The 18,156-nt window shown below is 41.8% G+C and overlaps 1 protein-coding gene across 1 annotated transcript in view; it reads right to left on the bottom strand.

The window, feature by feature from the left end:
• The window catches only part of arhgef18b (rho/rac guanine nucleotide exchange factor (GEF) 18b), a 41,225-nt gene that overhangs the window by 5,467 nt on the left and 17,602 nt on the right, over positions 1-18,156 (bottom strand). Inside the window, exons 12-31 of the mRNA XM_068707367.1 lie at positions 17,586-17,631; positions 15,852-16,041; positions 15,082-15,188; positions 13,819-13,959; positions 13,107-13,357; positions 12,780-12,905; positions 12,575-12,692; positions 12,173-12,427; positions 11,936-12,012; positions 11,540-11,718; positions 11,301-11,374; positions 10,784-10,969; positions 10,436-10,582; positions 9,989-10,104; positions 9,141-9,209; positions 8,911-8,958; positions 8,413-8,694; positions 7,938-8,087; positions 1,289-1,640; positions 78-221 (exon numbers count right to left, since the gene is read on the bottom strand). Coding sequence (XP_068563468.1) covers positions 78-221; positions 1,289-1,640; positions 7,938-8,087; positions 8,413-8,694; positions 8,911-8,958; positions 9,141-9,209; positions 9,989-10,104; positions 10,436-10,582; positions 10,784-10,969; positions 11,301-11,374; positions 11,540-11,718; positions 11,936-12,012; positions 12,173-12,427; positions 12,575-12,692; positions 12,780-12,905; positions 13,107-13,357; positions 13,819-13,959; positions 15,082-15,188; positions 15,852-16,041; positions 17,586-17,631 — 3,058 coding nt within the window. The remainder of the gene's footprint in view (positions 1-77; positions 222-1,288; positions 1,641-7,937; positions 8,088-8,412; positions 8,695-8,910; positions 8,959-9,140; positions 9,210-9,988; positions 10,105-10,435; positions 10,583-10,783; positions 10,970-11,300; positions 11,375-11,539; positions 11,719-11,935; positions 12,013-12,172; positions 12,428-12,574; positions 12,693-12,779; positions 12,906-13,106; positions 13,358-13,818; positions 13,960-15,081; positions 15,189-15,851; positions 16,042-17,585; positions 17,632-18,156) is intronic.

Raw genomic sequence — 18,156 nt, 5'->3', positions numbered from 1 at the left:
AGGAGGAAGTGTGTGTGCACTTGTGAGTTTGTGTGTATTTAATAAAAAAAAAAAATAAAAAAAAAAAAAAAAGGTACCTGCGTGATGATGCAGGGGAAGAGGCTGAGGAGGTGTTGACAGCGGGAGCTGCTGGTGGGGGCTGATGGACCGCTTGGCCTTCAGGGCGTTGTCATCTCGGGCGGACAGCTTCAGCGGCAGCATCTGCTTCATATCCACTGAGGCTAGGATGAGGAGGGAGGGAGAGAGCAGGAGAGGAGGAGGGTGATTTAATTGTAAAATTAAATTGCATTGGTAAACTAAAGCCTAGCCTCTCTTAGGTCACTATTTGATAAATGAGATGGCTGACCCAATTTGGACAGCTAATGTGATCCTAATGAGCCACTTAAATCATGCTGATCACGTCAAGCTCGTGTCAGGCACAGATGGCTTGAATATCGACGAAGAGTGAGTGAGAAAAAAATCCTTTTTAAAAGAGAAAATACTGCACGGTTATACATCACCTGCAAGAGTAAGAGAGGAGAAAACCTCAATGCAACACTCAAACATATTTTGTAAAAGAGTGTATATTTATGATACTTGTTGTAATGAGTTGGCAACTGATGCGCTGTAAGTGTAACAGAAAAGTCATGCACTCCACTCTCTCCCTTTGTAAGGAGAATAGCATCTTCCTCTGCACGTTTACTCTAAAAAAAACGATTCATTCACAGTTTTTGGGAGATTACAGGGTGATACTGAGTCATGCTTCCATTAGAATATCAGTTAGAAGAATGCCATACATGCACACAAATGCAAGTAAAAACTAGTCAATTAATCAATCAACCATTCTATTCTAATAATCTATAAAACATTTCTGTCCTATTTCCAGCAAAAATTACATTTAATGATTCCAGCTTGTCAACTGTGATTATTGTTGATTTTTCTTTCCTATATTGTTTTAAATTGAATATTATTGAGTTTTGGACTGTCAAAAAAATACGCTGATCAGGTCACTCTTAAGCTGTAGGGAACTGTAGTGGATTTTGTATAGACTGTAACAATTAATTAAAAAAATAAACAGTAGATTAATCAAAAATAAAAAATGTGCACACCTATGATTATGTATATTACGGTTTATGAATCAGAATCAAAGTAAAGACGTGTGTGCACTTCTGTTACTATTGATTCTTATCAGGAGATGTTTATACATGGAGATGGAAAGGAACACAAATGTAACCCAAAGCAATGTGGAAGCACGGTGCTGGTTGCAGCACGTCCTGTGGAACTCGGTGTCTGAGGTCTAATTCCTTACCGGTGCTGTCAGTGCGATGTGAGGCTTTGCCAATCTTGCCTCCTTTGCCTTTGCCACTGCTGAAGGCGGCCAGCTTGGTGGGGATCTGCTGCTGCACCCCCAACAGTTTGTGCTGCTGGTTGGTGGTGCTGAAGAGATGAAGCGGCACCTCCGTCTTCTGCGTCAGGGTGGAAGAGCTCGCCTCCCGTCGCAACATCAGTTCAGGGCGCTCCGGATAGTCGGCTGGTGCGACAGAGAGGCTGGCCCGCACCAGGGGCTTCTGAGGGGGGGGCAGGTCGGAGACACTGGTGAAGGTGTTGAGGCCCGAGGACATGAGGAGCTCCCCGTTCAGACTGCCGGACAAAGGAGCCACCTGGAGGAGAAGACATTACGTTATTTGCTGAGAGGGGACTAAAGCCTTCTCCAACTGTAGCAAACATCATCACATAAGACTTCAAAATCAGTATTCAAGTTCAGCAGGAACGGCTTCCCGACTTTGCACTGTAATATTCATATTTGTGGTCAGATTCAGTTTGGAATCAGGAGTTGTGGAACGTCAAGTTTGCACGTTGTATGTGTGCGTACGCGTGTATGCATCCTGTTGTTAGTTATGTATGAGAGTATATGTCTGGAGAAAAAAAAAAAAAAAAAAAAACTTAAGACAACTTCTTACAGAAGACGCATAAAAAGCAGATGCAAACTATAAATCGTCTATGCGACACTGTCATTACAGAAACACAATCTGCTGAGTAGCAGCGTATTCATGGGCTACAGAGGGAATCAGAAACACATGCAACGGTTTCTGCTGAGCACACAGTTTGGTAAAAGGCTTTTGATGTGTTCCAAGAGACTCAAGGACAATACACACACACACACACACACACACACACACACACACACACACACACACACACACACACACACACACACACACACACACACACACAAAATGAGAAACATAAACCCTTAATAGTCCCTGTCCACATAAAGGCGTGTCTAACAAAACAGGAACAAAACAGGCTCTGCTGTTAGACAAGCAGGGTAACAAGAAAATGACTCTCATGACATCAGTGGATGAAAGACACTGACTGCATTGTCCACTTCATCACTGCATTGAGGGAAATATGATCTAGAGATGGAGTCAACATCATCCTCCAACCTGCGTTCAATGAGACTAACCAGGAGGGTTCCTGCAACAATACAGTGGTGTAGTGTTTGTTTGTGTTAGTAATTCCACATGTGTTGCATAACATGGACTATAATAAGAATCTCTTCACAGTGTTGTTACAGTTGGACGGTTTAAAGATCGTCTACAACATTGTGACCCATTGTGTTGCTAAAGGATATTCATCACACATTAAAGACAAAAGTAACAATCAGTACATTTTTAGCTGTTCAACATCCAAGCAGACCATGTTATTTCAATCATGATTTTAGCTAAGAGTTATTAGAAGATTAAAAGAAAAGATGAAAAACGTTTGTCCATGACCTATACTGTAACTGCAGGCCAGTTCCAATCTGAAAAGAGCTTTTTAAAAGCCTCTTAAAACATGGAAAAGTGTCCATTAAAACAAGAGGATGAATACAAATACATATCAATTCATTATAAGGAATCAGATATGGATGATGCATTACAAGTAACTAAAGTAAAAGTTTTCTAAAATGAGAGGTTTTCTAAAAGGGACTCTTGTGCTCGAAACACTACAGTTTCTATCGTTCCTCGTAGTCGCTTTAAATAATAAGCAAACCAACACCACAGAGCTGATGATACAATGGACCTACATCATCAGTGTAACACCAGTTTTAACTGTACTGCAGTGTATTTAACCTAAAGTCTGGCAAACGTCTGTAACCGTTCTGTTTGGTATGCAGCACACATGCTACATGATTGATGATGATGCCGAATACTTCCTGTGGATAGGGGGAACGCATGATGACAGTGTTTTACAAGGCATGAAAGGCAGACTCGTGTGACTGTGACTGTGTGTGAGGACACTGTAGCTTCCTCCAGTTGTAACAGCAGAGCATGACGGGACCCGAGGCCGAGAGGGGCCCTGCAGTGGGAAAGTCTCCATACCTCCTTCCCTAAAGCACCCTTTCTTCCTTTCCCTCCATCATTTGCCCTCACTCAGCACTCACTCATCTTGGCACACAGATGTTGCATTGTTCCCAGAACAAGGTGATCGGCTCAAAGCGGCACAAACAGCAGGTTTCCAGGGCAGTAAACTGTGCGAAAGCTACAGAGCTCAAAAAGCCCTGACTGACAGCACATAAACAATTAGCACTGGCTGCCTTCCAGAGGCTTCTGTTAATGACAGACTTGGACTAGCTAATTATACAGCCTTGTTTCTCTCATCCTGAAAACTGCCTGGATATTCCCATATCACACTGCACAACATGTGTCAGCGGTGGAAAGAAGATACCGGCTATTGAATCTCACCTGGATTCGATGATGTGTGGCACAGTAACGTGTGTATTGACTTGAGTATTTGTATATGTGCCGCTCTGATCGGTGGTAATTAATGGGATTAGCAAACACTGTTGCCTTAAATTGGTCCAATTCCAAATCAAATTGTGTCCAAGTAATTCATACAATGCATGCAAGCTGAGTAAATACTGTTCTGTATGAAGTTTTGTGATGAGCAATGACTCAGCAATTTATACAATGACTTCTGGGACATCACATTAGAGCAATTCTCTGATGATTTATAAAGCAAACGATTGATCGATGGTGTGCAGACTCATCCAATAATAAAAGTAATTATTACATCGCATTACCCACAAACAAGATGCACAGACATGAGCAACTTATTCTATATGCAACTACTGTTTTCTCTCACAGAGCAAATTAACTCTGAGTTATTTGACAATATTTCAGCTTAAGGACAGTACAGAATAGTTCTGCATACAGTGTGTGGCAACAGGTGAGGATAGTTGGCAGATGGCGTAAAGAAAAAATATCTTCCCTCAAGCTTGTATTCTATCTTAGCCTCTCAAAGCAACCGCTACTAACTGGTTATAGAAGAAGTGAGTCACAGGCATCTAGAGGTGTGTGTGTGTGTGTACATGGTAAGGGTGTTGATGTGTAAGTGTTACTCTTCAGGGGCTTTTCAGACCACAGGAACACACTCAACAGCATCGTAAATCAGCCGGAGGCCAAACAGAGGAAGAGATAACTCAGATACGGGTCACCGATTTACCACCAACCTTTTAAAGTTTCTTTTGAGCTTTGCCAATCTTCCCATGATGTTAGCAATGCCCTCTGTCATGTTCATGTAGTTATTCACGCCAGATAGCAAGTTTTCTGCTCTTGAGCAAAAAGCAGGAGAAAGGGGCGGTTGTAAAATTGAGGGCTTTGCCTGAAGGCATCTCTAAAAAGTTGCACCAGTTATTCATAGATGCGTTTCCCCATAAAGACCTCCCCAACAGGCTGGGAACTGAACCTCTGAACTTAGTCATAATCCCAGTTTCTATTAAATTTCCTTACATCAAAAGGGGATTTTTTTTCCATTGACTCTCGCTGTATTGTGCAGGTCTGTCTTGATCTTGTTCTTTTCCTGACTCACAGTCAAATAGCCAACTCCATGTCTATCCTTGATTATGAACACACTTTATGACTTTGAATTCACAGGACTAAAGCAGTCAGACACTAGACTCGATTGGAGCAGATCCAAAAGCCTTTCTTATCAAGGGGCCAAGTGTGATCACATGTGATAACACATGAAAGAGAAGTTCCTCTGAAGCCAGGACATGCCGCAACTAGCACCATCCTTGCACAAACACTTGTTTATGTTACGAAACACACACACACACACACACACACACACACACACACACACACACACACACACACACACACGTCTACTTTTTTTATGAGGTCTAATCATAGCTCTCCTGGTTTGCTGATGCGTCTTAATGTTGGGTGTTGGTGATTAAATGTCTGTTGATATCAGGCTGGCCCGAAGCCTGGAACAGATCCTGAGGTCACAGCTGATGAAAAGACTGTTTGATGTGTTTGACGCAGAGGGGGAACAAACCACTTCCAAATCTCCCATAACCGCAGCCAAGAAATTCCCATAACACGGCCAACAGTATAGAAAGGCAACCCATACATCTGCATGTCAACAAAACACACTACTTAGCTTGTCTAAATCAAATATTATGGGCATGACTTAATGGGGTGTTGAGTGCTGATAGGGGCTAGATCTGCTGTTTCGGGTCTTATCTTGCAGTCCATGTAACAAACAAACAAACCACGCAACAATCTTACTTACTATGACTGTTTCTGTGAAGGCCTCTGTAATTACCAGGGTCCCTGCATTACTCACCACAGCACATTAGGTCAATTCAGCCAGCAGCTGCAGTTTTCCAGGAGTTACTGTGAAGTGTTCTAGGTACAACTCACAGTCAAAGGCCTGCCTTGTGCAGCCAGTAATGAGATGATAAATGCAATAACTCATGTCAGCTGGTCGTGTATGTGTACGACTTGAGTTAAATCCTTTGGATGGTTGATGGGCAGCCAGATGTCTGAGGATGTAACACTACAGTAGATGAATAACACTAAAACAACGGAATGCACAGTTGCAAAAAAAACAAACACTGTAGCTGTTTTTTTGGGGGGGACAAGTCAGGGCTTGAACGGCTGGCATTGGTTCATCTGTCAGTTACTCAGCTTGGTATGCAGGATGAAAAGGCACTGGCCAATCACAGATAACTGTCAGGCTTTAACCAGGTAGGAATGTCAGACAGCAGAGAGGGACTAGTGACATCACCGGAGACAGCATCAATCAGAAAAACAGTACGTTTGTCTATCAGTACATCTCTTCTGGTGATTGGTCCAACAAAAGCAATCCAGTTTGTACAGTTAGTCTGTAGAAGAAGAGGAGCAGAAGAACACAGTGACTCATCCAGCTGAAAGCTTTCAGCTGTCTTAAATTGGCGCATTAGTCAGAGTGAACAATCCCATCATTGGGTGTGTTTTGCATGGCCTCCACCTGATGACAGAAGCATATGTGTGACTCAGGAAGTGGAGCCGTCACCAACAATCATGCTCCTCTCCATATCTAGATAGCTTGTTTCAAAATATCAACCCACCAATTTAATAGGAAATTACAAAATCAGCCATCGGTTACTAGTGTACATCATACAGGACAATCATGTGCACCAGCTCCGAGACTCAACAGACTCATCTAGATTCCAGAACATATACTGATGAGGAAACTGTTCACGATGAAGAAGAACTCTGTGGGTAAGGTTTACGATATGATGATGGGCTATTTTGACTGAAAATAATATCACAATATTGCAATATGAAAAAAATATGAACATTTTTTCAAATTTAAACAAAACCACTCTCCCGTTTTTCACATGTATATTATAATATATATATATATATATATATATATATATATATATATATATATTATATATTATATATTATAATATTATTAATATAATATTAATATAATATTATTAATAATATTATATTATATTATATATATATATATATATATATATATAATAATAATAATAATATATATATATATAAATAAATAAATAAAAGACAGCTGATTTAAGTACAGCAGAACTAACATTGTTGGTCTGCATTTTTGATGAGAAAATGAAGATTGTATCAAGATAAAACTTCCCATGCTACAGTTACTCGTAATCAGCTAAACTGTGATGTTGATGCAGGCCTTTGAAAAGACTAAAGGCTGATATTAAGTATCATTACTGCAGCTCCTTGATGGATCTTTTAGCACCGGGCATGAAATTACAGTCAGCGGATCTTTCTCAAAGCTTCTCTCCCATGAAACTCACAAACAATGGCCCGCATTGTGGAGGAGAGAGGTAGAGAGAGGTGAAGAGAAAGACTGCTCCCTGCGTAGGTGGATTCCTGGGTCGAGATGTGTTCATTCGTATGTGTGTTTATCATTCATCCATCTGTGAATCAGGTGGTGGGAGCTGAAACCAGTGTTTCTTTTATACCAGCAAGGGCACCTGAACTCAAGAACTAAACTTTCTTTCATTCATATATTTAGCCCATCAGTGTTTCAGATGCTTGAGTACCTTGAATGGGTGGATACTGGATTCATGCCCAGGGGATGGAATGGAAGGAAAATACGAGATGCAAGGAAACGGCAACAGAAAAAAAGGAAACAAGAGAGAGATGGGAAAGCCCCTTCTTGTTCTTTATCCTGTGATTCATCGTCACCAGCACCATAGCTCCTGGTACTACCTCCTCACCTCACCGTCACCCAGCACCTCACCCATATCCTCAATTTCAACTTTCATACACACAACTTAAAGGTGCAGTAGCATCGTCTTTTATCACCTCCAATTTATAATGTCATGTTTTTTTAAAAGCATGTTTTTTTTTAATGTAACAAATTATAGAGACAGAGCGCAATTAAGTCCCACTGACTTTATATTGTGTGAAATCACAGCATAGCAAACGGAACAAATTTGACAAGTTTGTTAGCTACAGCTTCTTTTATAGTTTCCATGTCTGTGTGGCTGCGAGGATCCACATGATGTACATCATTTTGAATAAATCAAATATTATCTCTGCTAGCAATAGCTAGCTTGCGAGTCATGTATTGTATGGTTAGTATAGGCACTCTGTGATATTTCTGTATTCAAGCCATCATCTCCACAGCAGGTTTCCCACCTCAATAGTCTTCCTCTTGATCTTCTTCTGGTGTTCCAGACGTTCCTTTTCTTTCTCCACGGACCTGGTGGACTCTCTCAGCCTCTCCAGGTCCTGCTGGTACGTCTCCCTCTGACTCTCCAGCTCCTTCCTCTCTTCTGCCAGATGCTCCTGCATCAATAGAACAAGTAATGTTGCAGTTTGTCCGGAGTATCAATATCAAAATATTGATACTGTAATTATAATTATTATTTTTTTTTTTTTACTAACGTGTATGTAATGTACACACATAACATACATTAACTTGAAAGGAAACTTAATTTTTTTTCTGAGCAACTGGAAGCACACTAGAGCGCTATATGAACAGTTTATTCCTTTTTTTGAAACTCAACAGAGAACAATGACACTGTAAATTAAAAAATAAAGCAGAGCTGCGAGGTCTTGAAGTTCAGCCTCTCACACATATCTTTTCCTAAGGTAGGACAGAGCACTTCACCTCCAGCCGTCTGCACTCCTCCTCCCTTTGTCGGAGCCTGGCCTCGTTGGCCTCGACCTGTTGCCGGTGCCTCTCCCGCTCCCTCTCCCAGCGCTGCTGCTCCTGCCGGTGCTGAGACTGCAGCTTGTGGAAGCTGGCCAGCTCCTCTCTCTGCAGAGCCAGAGTCCGCTGTTTCTCCTGCTCCAGGAGCACGTTCCCTCTGTGGCGGCCGGGAAGGGAGGCCCGCTCTGTCAACGAGGCCCGCTGCAGCTCAATGTGACTGTCCTGCTGTGAAATGATGGCCTGACGACAGAGACGGGAGAAGAATAACACAATAAGGTCATTAGAGAACCAAGACAATGTTTATACTCTATTACAAATTCAACACCTTTAAGTTATCAAGTTTAAGAAAGCCAAACTATCCGCAAACATATATATACAGTATACCATATGTTTCAACTTATTTCTATCACTGACTGCACTTATTAACATCATTAACAGTGGAGGGGACAGTATTACCTGCAGACTGTAGAGCCTTTGGGAGAGCATCAGCACTCTGTCAAAAAACTAGAAGAGAGACACAAGCAAGCTTATCAAAACCAAATAACTACGAGATTCACCAAAACACAGCATTTATAATGTGCAAGCTTCTCATGGGTACATCTTTTCAGTTCAGAAGGCATGGTTATGAATATGTAATCCAGCAGAGTGTGAAGCACAAGGTGACAGATCAGAGAAGGAGAGTTTACCTCAGCCTCGGGGAAGGAGTTGGACCAGATGCGGTTCCATCTGGCAGGAGGGCAGCAGCTCTCATCAACCTGAGCAACAACACACAGCAGGTCATACGACACATCACAAACACTACGAGTACTGTACACAGTACTATATACAGCACTACATACGAAACAAAAAATAGATACTGTAAAAACATTTGCTGTGGTCATATGTGTTTTTAAAATGGAATTATTGTATTTTTCAAAAGCTATATTTCGTGTACAAAAAAAACAGACACTATGCACATGTTCTTGTTTTTTTTCTATTCCTGTACATCCTACACACTAAAATACTAAAGAAATGCTATTGAGCGGCTGTTATTAGCCATGATGGTAAAACTAAAACTATTCTCCATGTCAAATAATGTTTAAAAACCTGTTTCTACAACCTTGATATGAGAGCTGAGCAGCAAAAGATATGAATTATTCATCAAATATTCATCAGTTATTCAACAAGGAGAATTTTCTGTCTCAGAGCAAAACAAAGAAAGACGGTATAGAATAGGTTAGACATAAAAAATAGAATTAATTCATTTTTCAGACATAATTACAACTGATCCTGTGACAGAGAGTAAATCTGGCTTTGTTTCTCACACACGGCTCACTGACAGCAACATGTCGTTGCTGATCGTCCTTGTTCCTGTTTTGTCAAGGCTTTATCTATTTATAAACAAATGAAGTGACCTGCGAGAGCAGGGTTACAGTAAACATCAGGACATGGAAACTTTCCAGATGACTTGGTCTGGTCACTACTATTTACAGGAAATAACACTGTGACTCATCCTGAGATGTACTGTTTGTCTGTGTGCGTGTTGAGTGCCTACCGTCTGCTCCAGGGTGTGGCTGCCACAAAGGTCTTTGAGCTGAGGGTCAGAGCTGGCTCTCTGGCTTCTATCTCTGTTTCTGGTCTCGCCAGAAAACTTCTTCTTCACACTGCCATCTGGCACAGACACACCAACACCGACACACACACACACACACACACACACCGACACACACACACACACACACACACACACACACACACACAGGGACACAGTGACAAACACACACAAGTAATTAAACCAAACAGAAACAGAAATATTGACACTCACAAACAACACATATACACATGTAAAACCATACACATAAATTCAACCAATAAAACCAATTCAAGAAATGAAATGGGTTTACAATTCATGGTTTATTAAATGGCATAAAAGCCACTGAAATACAATTGCAAATCCATTAGCTGGTAGACTTCCTCAGGGCATGGATTGTGCTGGACTCACTCTTACTGAGGATGGTGGGGCTGCTGTCATAGCCCCCGAAGGTATCCGCTCGCCTGGGCAGAACCCCAGAACCGCTCCCCTCCTCCAGCCGAGAGGTCGGAGCCTCCTCCCTCACTCCAGACTGCAGCAGGTTCTGCAGGTTCTCCACTGAAGAGAGAGAGAGATAGCAAATTAAGGTTGGAAAGCTGGACAGAGGGAGATGTTTAGGGGGAATGGTTGCAAACTCAACAATGCTAATACCTGCTGATTTATTACAGAGCTGCAGCGAGCAGCCCATGGATATGAAATTGACAAAATTCCCACCTCTTTATCTAAAGCAGATATACATATTGTGCAGCATTGTCCTACCCTCAGTGATAGCTCCTTTGAGCAGGGCCTCCCCCTGCTGGAGGTCTGAGGCGTCTCCTCGAAGCAGAAGTCTGGAACGTGAAGCTGCGTCCTCTAGACCTGTTACAGACTCTGCCATGTCTGCAAACAGCTGCAGCTTCTCAGTGAGAGCCTGGACGACCACCGCATCCTTCTGGCTCAGCCGTTCTACAGAGAGAAACGGGAAATAGAACAGCAGAGGAGTTAAATCCTTAAAACAAAAGGATGGGGATGCAGGTGTTGTCACATGCTCACTCCTGCATCTATAGAACAACGCTTTACCACACCCAAATATCCTTGGGTGTTTTAAACAGCTTTTGCTGTCCTAAATCAGTTTCAATCTACTGAGATGAGATTTAGAGAAAAAGTTAAGTCAACTTCTAACAATTTGAAAGTTAATATAATGCATGAGCACCCCCTTGTGGCCTACCACATCAACTATATGATTTCCCGGGGGGGCTTCTTTATGCAAGTCATTTCTTACTTGATCTATAGTTACCTTGAAATTCTTTGAACCTGAAAGCTCGGGCCTCTTCCTCCTCGCTGAACAGCCTCTCTTCTGTATGAGGACAGCTAAGAGGGGACAGGACCAAAGACATCACAGACAGAAAGCAAACTCAGTAAGGTTCCTTCACATTGTACCAAAATCTTCCTCATGTTTTGTTCAAAACATCTTCACAGAATGTAAATAATAGTAACAAACGGTCATGTATTTCTACTCTGTGTAAATACAGCTACCTCTCAACAGCTTGCCGTATGTGTGTCATCCAAGAGTTTCGCTCCTCCTTGGAGGTGGTGTGGATCTCGTACATCTCTGGCTCATTGGAGGAGGCGCAGATAAGAAACATGGCTTTCTCCTCATGGGCCACTTCCCTGACAATCAGCTTCTGAAGGGAGATCACTGACAGCTTGTTATCCTGAGTGGAGAACAATAAGAAAAGGGAAAGAGACGAAAGGGTATGCTTTTCTGTTACTGGTACTTCAAGGTAATACAATTTGATTCATGACATTTACAGAGTATCAATGATTAAATTCTGCTTACTTCTCTCTGCACATTACTCAAAGTTTTGCCTTTGATACGCACATTGTGTTTGTTAGATGGTGTCATGCTGACTGAATGGATAAATCACTCACCACTGTAGCAAATACATATCTCTGATCCTTCTCTTGTAGCAAGAGCAACACATCTGACAGAAGCACCGCAAGAATATCTGGAAGGACAAAATTTCAGATGTATGGGTATCTTTTTTAATGTTAATTCATTCAAAACTCTTCAAAAAGGACCAGAATAACATAAATACATATGTATGTACACCTAGATAGTAGATCAGAAAAGGATTTTTATTTTTTTTTCATCATGACATATGATACCTTTGAGTCTGCCAGAAGCAGCTTTCCAGTTGACTGTGCCCTCATGCAGCAAAAGTCTCCTGCCCTGCGCCAAGTCCTCCCTGCGAAACACTCGGCCATCTTTGATCTTCCCCAGTGCCTTTGGCTCCATCTTGTTGTGTATGTCCCGGAGTCGAGAGTTCTTCTCGTGGAGATTAACCAGCATGTCAACCTGAACGATGGTGTCTTTAATCAGACCCAGTGCCCGAGTCAGATCCTCATGCTCCTCTGTACCCGCTAGAGACAGAAAAAAAAATAAAAAATACGTGATGGATACAGAAAAATGTAACAAAAATGCGTGACAATATTCCTCACTAAATATATGGTTTTACTCTCCTCAATAGTGATTTATTTAGCAGTAAGCACGCATGTGAAATACTGGACCTTCAGTGTTGTGCAGAATGCGCTCCACTAGTACTGGGTACTTGGTGATGCGCTGCGTCACCAACAGAATACACTCGGTCACTCCTAACCTCCGCACAATGGAGAGGTTGTTGATTTTCTGAGAAGAAAAAGGGCATTTAATATAACCTTATACACTCATGTACTGTGGATTAAATCTGATATCAAAAACCAGGAGGCGTCTTACCCGTATGATGTTTTGGAATTTTTTGTTGTTGTGCAGCTGTTCTTTGTAATAGCCGACAGCCTCCGTGTGGTGACTGCAGAAATCTCCATAACTGTCCTTCATCCTTTCTCCTACCTCCCCTGAGAACTGGAGAACAAAGACAACCGTTCTATTTTTGCAGTCTGTGTTTGTGTGCTGGCCTACACTGCACTATGGCACATGTATTATGCTATTTACATATATTGTTGTGCATCTTGATGTGCATGTTTCACTCTTTTATGTGTTGAAAATCAAGAAATCAGTGCTGCGTGTTTGTATGAATGTAAGTTCTACGCATCTCCTCCCTACCTGTGCGATCAGAATGTCTGCCACTCTGTTGATAGTGTAGTTCCTGTCATTGGGCGAAACAAAGTTTTCTCGCTGCCTCTCTTTGAGACGAGACAGGAAAAGTGTGTGAAGCTCGAGGAGGTTTTCCAAACGGGGGAACAGACAGTCCAGCCTGCCAGAGTCCATCTGGAGGTTCTCCTTCAACTCTTGGACATACACACGCAGCATTATCTTCAGTGTTCGCACATGGTGCATCTCTGTCTGCATGAGCTCTGTACAAAGACATGAAGTCACATGTTAATGTTCTGCCATGTAAAACACATACATGTATAACGCATTGCAATGATATGGACTGGCTCACAACGGGTGCTTTATGCCATCCAAACCTTCCTTAACCTATTTTACTCATATATTTTTTTCACAACATAGTTCCTTGCAAAATAGTCCTAAAATTTAAGGACAAGGAATCTCCGACTGAGCGGTCAGTGGTTGAGTTGCATTGTGGGAAATATAGGCACCAGGTTTTATGTGGAACAAAAAAAGACAATACAATAACATTGTTATAGTAATGCGATGCTAAATCTGTGGAGTTTGCATTTAAAAGTAAAATGTATGCCAATAACCTCTTTTTTTGTTGTTTTTTTTCCTGCCATTGTGTGTATGAGCCAGGATGACAGATCACCAAAACTATCCAATCAATGAGCTACTTGAGTCCTTAGGTCATCCCACTTACCATAAATCACATCCTGTCGCTTCACTGTTTCTTTAGAGTGCTTCTTAATATACTGCTGGTCAACCGCCAAACTCCATGACTCTACCTCCAGGTCCTGGGCATCAGACTCCAGATCAGCCCGCACTGCTGTAAAGTGAGCATCTGAGGAGAGGAACAGAGGCATCAAAAACCATGACACATTACAGTACTTTAATACTGAAAAGGTTGGCTCCCCAGTAGGGGGTCCGTGTTTAGGTCAGTGTCTTCACTGAAATCATTTTGAGGGGAGAGAAGACGAAGGAGAGAGAGAAACAGCAGCCCTGGAAGAATACAGTCTGGATTGTACAGCTCCTTCTTGTCACAACTCTCAAACTCCCTCAAAATGTTTGATGACCGAAATTAATGGATCTTGTTTCCTCTAAAAGGACAAAAGTAACTCAAGTCCTCATTATTGATGACTTTAATTCTCTACATTTTGTAGCATTCATAAATGAACAATGATATTCAAGAGCTGATTCTCTTATAAAAAGGTCTCCAATTACTAACTGTGAAGCATCCAAGTTTAAGAATTGTTCACTGCTGATGTAATGTCTCGTCTTTTTGGCAGGGCTGAAAATGATGAATGGAGATAGTGACAAGGCAATATGATCTATATTATCTTTATCCAATATCACAATTTCTCCTTACTTTCATTGTTAAATAATATAAAAGGCTTTACAAACCAAATTATGGGACTATCAGCCCAATTATTAAGTATGACAGCTAAATGAACTGTAAAAGTTAAGATCTCATAGAGGCCAAGTATTTTTTCAGTTCAGCACCTCAAATGTTAAAAGGACGTACAAGATGTTTTTATTAGTGGTCATTTAGACATTGTCAAATTATAATGTTTTTTAGAAGTTCTACAGTTTCTTGAGCAATATAGGGTAACGCAAATAATAATCCACAAGCTCCTAAGTGAGTACTACGGGTGCAGTAGCTCTTCCATGATAAGTGTGTTCCTGATAAACAATAAACCTTAAAACAAAAAAGATGGTGCAGTTTGTATTTAGTAAGCTAGTGCGCAGTTAGCCTGTCTTCCTCTCCCACACACTACAACTTAATGAGACAGGGTGAGGTCAACCCTGACTCCACAGAATACACTCCTCACACCCTCCTCTCTGGATTTAAGAAAACTCCCTGAAGACAAGCTTTAACTGCAACCGAGTGTGCGATTACAACCGAGTGCGAAAAGTGGGACTTTCAAAATCAAAGTTCGATCCCCTCCTCAGTGAGTGAACTCACCTTCAACGATGATGGACTCGGTGGTGGAGGGAGCGAGGGAAATGGCGTCTTCGTTGCAGCGTTTGGAGCGGAGAGCATCTGTCTCATCCATGTCCCCAGGGAGGGATCTGAGGGACGACAACCACAAGTCCAAGGTGGCATACATGCTGACACAGACTAATTTAATCACCCTAGTCTGCAGTAACCTAAAATGTATTTATAAGCCAACATGTACATTTACAGGTCCACAGTGACAATGACATAAATTAAGCCCAAAAAAAGAAACCCAGGCAGCTACATTTTCCTTTCCTTCTTCCCTACTTATTGTTGCACTTTTACGACTCCCTGTCTTCTGCTCTTGTTTACAACTTCCAACAACTTAATGCCTCTGACTCTCTCTCACGCTCCCACTGCCTTCCCATCTCGTTACATATTTTCTTAGAGATGCAGCAGAAAGTAGTCCAGTTCTGAGAGCCGTCTAGACTCAGACATAAGGCTGTTATATTATAAAAGACAGCTTGCCTTGATATGTCAACTATAAATACACATCCGATGGCACAGAGAAAATACTATTTCAGCATCAAAGAATCTAAAAATATCCAGCATTAACATACAGCAGGTCCTGTAAACATCTACAAAATTATAGATTTAAGTGAAATATACTGTAGCTAATTTTTCTTGTGGTTTTTGAACTCCAGGTAAAAAGGACTCCTGTCATTCAGGAGCAATCTTTTTTTTAAAAAAGGAAACAAAGAAAGACAGAAATAAGGAAAAAGTTAAGAGATACTCACCCTGAGCTGTTGTTGTGACGGAAGCTGTAGCTTGAGGTGTAGCTGGTGGTATGGGCGGCAGGCGGCTGAGTGCTTGATCCCCACAAACTAATGGTCATGCCTGGGGTGCTATGAAATCCTGGGTGGCCATCCAGGGCCTGTAATGAGGCAAGGCCCGAATGCTCCCGCTCCCTGTCCCGGTCTTTTAGCGCTGGGGAGGAAAAACGAGCGACAGATGAAAGGAGAAAACGAGAAGACAAGGAGGAAGAAGAAGATGCGGAGAAACAAAGTGAGAGCGAGCAAGAAGATGACAGGCGAAGAGGAAAAGAGGATGAAGAGGTGCGCGGATGTTTGTTTGACTCCTTTCCAAGTCGACCCCAGTGTTTTTTTAGCCAAGATCTAGGTGGGGAACGGAAGAATCTGCAGGTGGTCATGTCGCGGTGCATCAATACACGAACACCAATATGTCTGGACAGACCCAACGACGAGGTGGAGGAAGAGGAGGATAGCGTAGCAATCCTGGAGCCACCTTTAAAGGCCCCCGTGGTTTGGGTGGTGGCTTTGGTAACTGCCAGCTCCATTGTGAATTTCTCAAACTAGGAGTGGCAGAATGAGCTTTACAACAATCCAAACTCCAAGGTAAGAATCAATAATCTCCGTTGAAGGTATCAGCAGCAGGTATTACTGCTAAAGCAATAAGTGATGTGCCTTCACTGGTGTAAACTAGAAGCAGAGGATGACACAAAGCCTGGTTTTTATATATATATATATATATATATATATGCGACCCGCCCAGATCCTTAATGTCCCATCTCGCTCGTTATCGAATTTTCTGATTCTTCACTTTTCCCCAATTCCTCTCTTCCTGACCCCCTGCACGAGCTACTGATTGATCAGAGCAGAGCAAGAGGAGAAATCAGTTGTGGCTGACAGGACTCCAGCAGTTCAGAGTAGAATAACAACTGCTACAGGAGATTAACTTAAGCTGCTGCTGCAGCCGCTCATGTCTCCTGCGGGTTCAATCGCGTGCAACAGGACCTGCTGGATGTTACAATTGATGGACCACTTAATGATAATGAATGAGAGCACACTGCAAACTTAACAGGTCAAATTACCTTCAATCTAAACTTTTAGAGAAACATTGTTAGGAGAATCTGACACAATTATTTTCATACTAACATGCAAAGAACAGAATGAAAGGCCGTACCCGAAATGGACATACAACATACATGTTAAAAGAAATAGCAGCAATTATTTCTGTTACGGTCCGGAGAAGCAGCTGTGCCCTTGAGCGGCGCTGTATAATCAATCAAAATACTACTGTGTATAAATGGTACAAAATGACTAAACCTATCTTGGGTTTAGAAAACAATTGAACCAGAGGTAAAGCGCCTGACTTTTGTCAACAATGGCAAATCATCACCTTTGCCTACAGACGGTTGGAGGCCAATCACCTCGCTCAGTGTGTAGGCAGACAGACAAACAGACAGACACACACAAACAGACAGACACACACACACACACACACACACACACACACACACACACACACACACACACACACACACACACAGAAAGAAAGAGGACAAGTCCATCTACAGATGTCATAAGAGTTCATCTGTTTCATCCTCTACAAACCACCAGAGAGGAATACTGCTTTTTAATTTGATACATGGGGACTAAACCATCTTGCCATCTATAACGTACTTAGTGGGATTTACAAGGTGTACATCAGCACATGCACGTTCTGCTTACCAAGATTTGAAGATCCTGTTGAGCAAGTCCTCGGCGAAGAATCTCTCTGTGTGGAAAAAAGTTAAGTAAGACATTTTTACGTCAGCTGAGTGACAGATTACAAAATGGCAAGAAATTGCACACACTTTCTTTACAACAACACCGCTCACATGCTCTTAGCGGGGAAAGTCCATCTCAGGAAGTTTCATAAGAATGGACAGAGAGTTGTCTTGAATGTCCCTGTCCCTGAATGAACGCACAACTTTTGGATTTATGCTTCTCTGTTGAGGTGGTGCAGTAGCTACATGTGGAGGCTTTGCTGCTACATAGAGGGTTCCCTGATAGTTAATATGTACCACCTCAAAATGTAACTACAGAGCATAAAGCATGGGCTGCATACAGAAAGCAACAACTGAGGTTGCAGGTGCAGGACGTGTTTGTTGATAGTGAAAACCAAAAAAAATTGCAGAAAAGCTTGGAAATCTCATATTCAGTGACATTAGACACATTTAAATTTTGCAATGTAGCATTGTCATTCATATGGCAAATACTTTTTCTGTCACAATTTACTATTACTGCCATTGTTCTTATT

This window comes from Cebidichthys violaceus, unplaced genomic scaffold (assembly GCF_023349555.1).
Source record: "Cebidichthys violaceus isolate CVI_PGR_0920_01 unplaced genomic scaffold, fCebVio1.0.p SCAF_13, whole genome shotgun sequence".
NCBI classification, from domain to species: domain Eukaryota; kingdom Metazoa; phylum Chordata; class Actinopteri; order Perciformes; family Stichaeidae; genus Cebidichthys; species Cebidichthys violaceus.
The sequence above is the reverse complement of the archived record's forward strand: the minus strand, read 5'-3'. Positions and strand labels throughout refer to the sequence as shown.